Source organism: Aphanomyces astaci (genome assembly GCF_000520075.1).
Source record: "Aphanomyces astaci strain APO3 unplaced genomic scaffold supercont1.158, whole genome shotgun sequence".
Taxonomy (NCBI): domain Eukaryota; phylum Oomycota; class Saprolegniomycetes; order Saprolegniales; family Verrucalvaceae; genus Aphanomyces; species Aphanomyces astaci.
In genome coordinates this window covers 59,253-62,615 of record NW_009798421.1, presented here as the reverse complement: position 1 = coordinate 62,615, position 3,363 = coordinate 59,253, and the positions used below count along the sequence as shown (strand labels likewise).

The following is a 3,363-nucleotide window of genomic DNA, read 5'->3' as shown; positions in this document are numbered from 1 at the left end:
TAGTGGAGCAGTTGAAAACAAGCAATATGATTCGCTGAAGAAGTTGGTTGGAGCAGTGCAGACTTCGGCCCCCAAAGTCAACACTTTCAGCGATATCCCGGACCAGATTTCCGACTCATAGATCAATATTCGAAATTCGATCCGAAGTTTTAGTGTGTGATTTTCAAATTTATGACTTGCCAAATGTCTCTAATGTGGTGAAGAAATTCTACGTCTCAGATTCAAATTTGGTGATGAATTTGTCAGAAATAGATATTTACAGTTAAACTAGCGGCATTTTATATAGGCGCTTGGATAATTTGGCCATAGGGGTGGCCGCTGAGATGTATCTTGATTTTAGTATGTGACTCTTATCGAAGAGTGGAGGTTTTATTATTTAACGTACATTTAAGGTAGTTAAACCCAAAAACCAAATGCGTTAAATACCGATTTCATGCGTTTTATCACTGCAGTGGGAGGTTAAAGGCCGACTTCCGTCCAAATAGCCAGGTGGAATTTGCGTAGTGACCTTCGTGTGAAACGATAAGAGCATCTCCACCGTACACGGAATTTGACCCTGAAACTGAATATTACTCAGTTTCGATGATATTTTGACCCTGAATTTACCCCCACCCCAACACTGAATTCGACACTGAAACTGAGTTTCAGAACCCCGGGCCCTGAGTCTTGACCATTCCACACGGGGTTTTCACTAAAAACTCCGAGTCGAGGTTTTGCGCCGAATTAATCAACTAACAAGAAATTTTTATGGTATACAAACTAGTCTACACGAAATACTTTTCGATTGCTGGACGACGATGAGGTTATCGATGAGCGACATGGAGACCGAGTTACTCTCCAAGACATGGGTAGAAGCGTCTGAGGATCGAATAAAGGGTAGTAATTCTGAGACGACAGCCTTGTAATGCGCTTCATTGATTCGATGACTGTCGATTCACCAAGGCGACGATGGTGAATGCAGTAAGTGCAGACGCCATAGGCCAGTATAAGCATCGACGCACTGCACTTCTGTAATGGCGACAGACCTATATTATGTTTTAAGATCGGTGGTTTCCCGATCTCTCAAAGTAGTCATCGACAATCTGCTAGTGCCCACCAGCCCGGTTCCGATCCAAGTTTGGCTGGCGACCGCGACGATACCCGCTCCATGATCGTGAGTGCACAGCTGCGGCTTGGCGGACGGCTTCTTGGGCTGCCGTACTTACGATGACGTCGATTTCCTCGTCGGGCGAATCCATCAGTTGATTCCACAACTGCATGAGTCGGCCATTCCAGCGCATTCGGAGGACTTCGAAATGACCATGCATATCTTATCTATTTATACTGTATTAATTTTTGCAGAATTACGGTTAAAAGGTCAGTGTCACGATGCGGCCGAATATCCTTCACACTCAAATTTATTGAATTCAATGCAGAATATGACACTGAAAAGGACTCAGATCCAGGGTCAAAATCCGTGTTCCGGTGGAGATGCTCAAAGTGAATTTTTTCCTTTGACCTAACGTTACCTTCGAAAAATCATTTTCAGGTAGCGAGGTTTTCCATTATATCATGGGATTTTTGTGTCGTACTGCGTATAACTTGAATCTGCGTCCGTGGTATCCTAGGTCGGATACTCATGTGACAGCCTTGCAAGCCCAGGGAGGGGCATAAGGATTTCCGCCTAGGGGGTGAAGTAGATCCTATTATAGGATGCGTAAAACTACCACTAGCAGCATGCTGATTGTAACATGCTGTTTATCGGGAAGTGAAATCAAATGACAAAGGTCTATTCTGGCACTTATTTCGTTTGATTAGACAAGAACCAATCGAAAGCTAAGGCCACGGCCAAACCAGCGAACGTAAACGTGAATGTGATGGAAGCTACCCCGATGGAGCCGAATGACACGGGCGAATCAGGTGCGACTATGGAACGCAACAAAATTTCGACCAAAGAAATGGCCAGCAAGAAAGCGCCACCCATGGCGAAGTCAGTAGCGACGGTGTCGACATACGGGAAGGCGAAGTTCAATTCAACGCCCAAGATCACCAGGACAGTGTGGCAGTTACCGAACACTGCTACAGACGGTAAGCAATCTCTCCCCGATGCGTGGAGCGAAGCCCGCCGTGATTGCAACGCATTCAATTGGCCTATCCAAGCGATTCGGAGAAGAAACCAAGGATGACCCCGACGTGGCCAGCCGACTTCTACTGTCCTACATTAGGCAGTATGGGATTGGCGGAGTTGCGGAGTATGTAGACCGCATCGCAGTCCCATTATAACTGGCAATGGATCAAGAGCTGGATCAACCACCCAAGCATCCGGCCCCCGAGAGTGATGTCAGCACGAACGTCGCCAAGCGTACGAAAAGTGCGTTGAGCAGCAGGACGCATCGGAGCCAAAACAAACAAGCTGTGTTGGATTGGCAAAGGTTTGAAGGGCAAGGTAAAGATGGATCCTTACGTTTTCTCCCACTCGCCGGAAATGCAAGCGTTCAAAGATCTCTTCAAGCAGCGCAACTTCATCGAGCACATCCGTCAGTACAACGCTCAGTTCAACTTCACTTCCATTCGAACCAACGAGGTATGGCACAGCGGCAGCGGCCCCAAGACGTATTGTATTCAAGGCCAGCTGATCCACAACATTGGTCCGTTGCAGCCCAACCTGAACAGAAATGGCAACCTGCGACAACCAAGTTTTGCCCAAATCTACAAGCACACCAGCGAGGAGCAACTTCAACACCGACGAAACATGTTTCCGGCGTTCAGTTCGCGGTATACTGCCACGATACAGCGAGTGATGGATCTCCACTACCCATTGGCGAGAACGTATGCAACTGCCAAAGAACGTTTGCGTCGAGCGGAAGCGGACGGGACATTGGGGGGGCAATCTTCAAATTGTCCTGGAGGCTGTTGGTGGCGCGCAGGCTCGAACACACAACTTGCCTACCGTGGCTCAGCTTGCGGTAATCATGGAGGGAGACGGCAGCGAACCCACAGGACCTCATGTGGTTCTGCAAAGTCTGAACTCGAACCGGTTCACAACCATTCGAGAAACGAATCCACTTCACGACGCGTTGCAGTTTCCCCTCCTCTTTCCAATGGGAGGTTCTGGATGGGAGTACACCATGACGAAGACCGACGGGAAATCATTTTCTCTCCGTGCGTTCTTCAACTACTGGCTTCAAGAACGAGACGGCGACGACTTCTCCGACATCCTGCACCGATCCTCCATGCTGTTCAAGATGTACACTACGGTCGGCTTCGTTCGCGTGGAAACCAACAGGCTGCGCTACATTTCGCAGAACGGAGACAAGTTGCGATTCGATTTGTACGCAAGCGTAAAGGAGGCCGCCGAGAGACGCTCAGGGCTCCACAACGTCG

At 48.4% G+C, this 3,363-nt stretch overlaps 1 protein-coding gene across 1 annotated transcript; it reads left to right on the top strand.

Moving 5' to 3' along the window:
- Window positions 1-818: 818 nt before the first annotated feature.
- On the top strand, window positions 819-2,165 carry H257_18378 (hypothetical protein; the record flags this gene model as incomplete). Its single annotated transcript, XM_009847420.1, has 2 exons — window positions 819-876; window positions 1,798-2,165. 2 exons carry the CDS (start codon window positions 819-821, stop codon window positions 2,163-2,165), a joined length of 426 nt encoding a protein of 141 aa, XP_009845722.1.
- Between the last annotated feature and the right edge of the window lie 1,198 nt (window positions 2,166-3,363).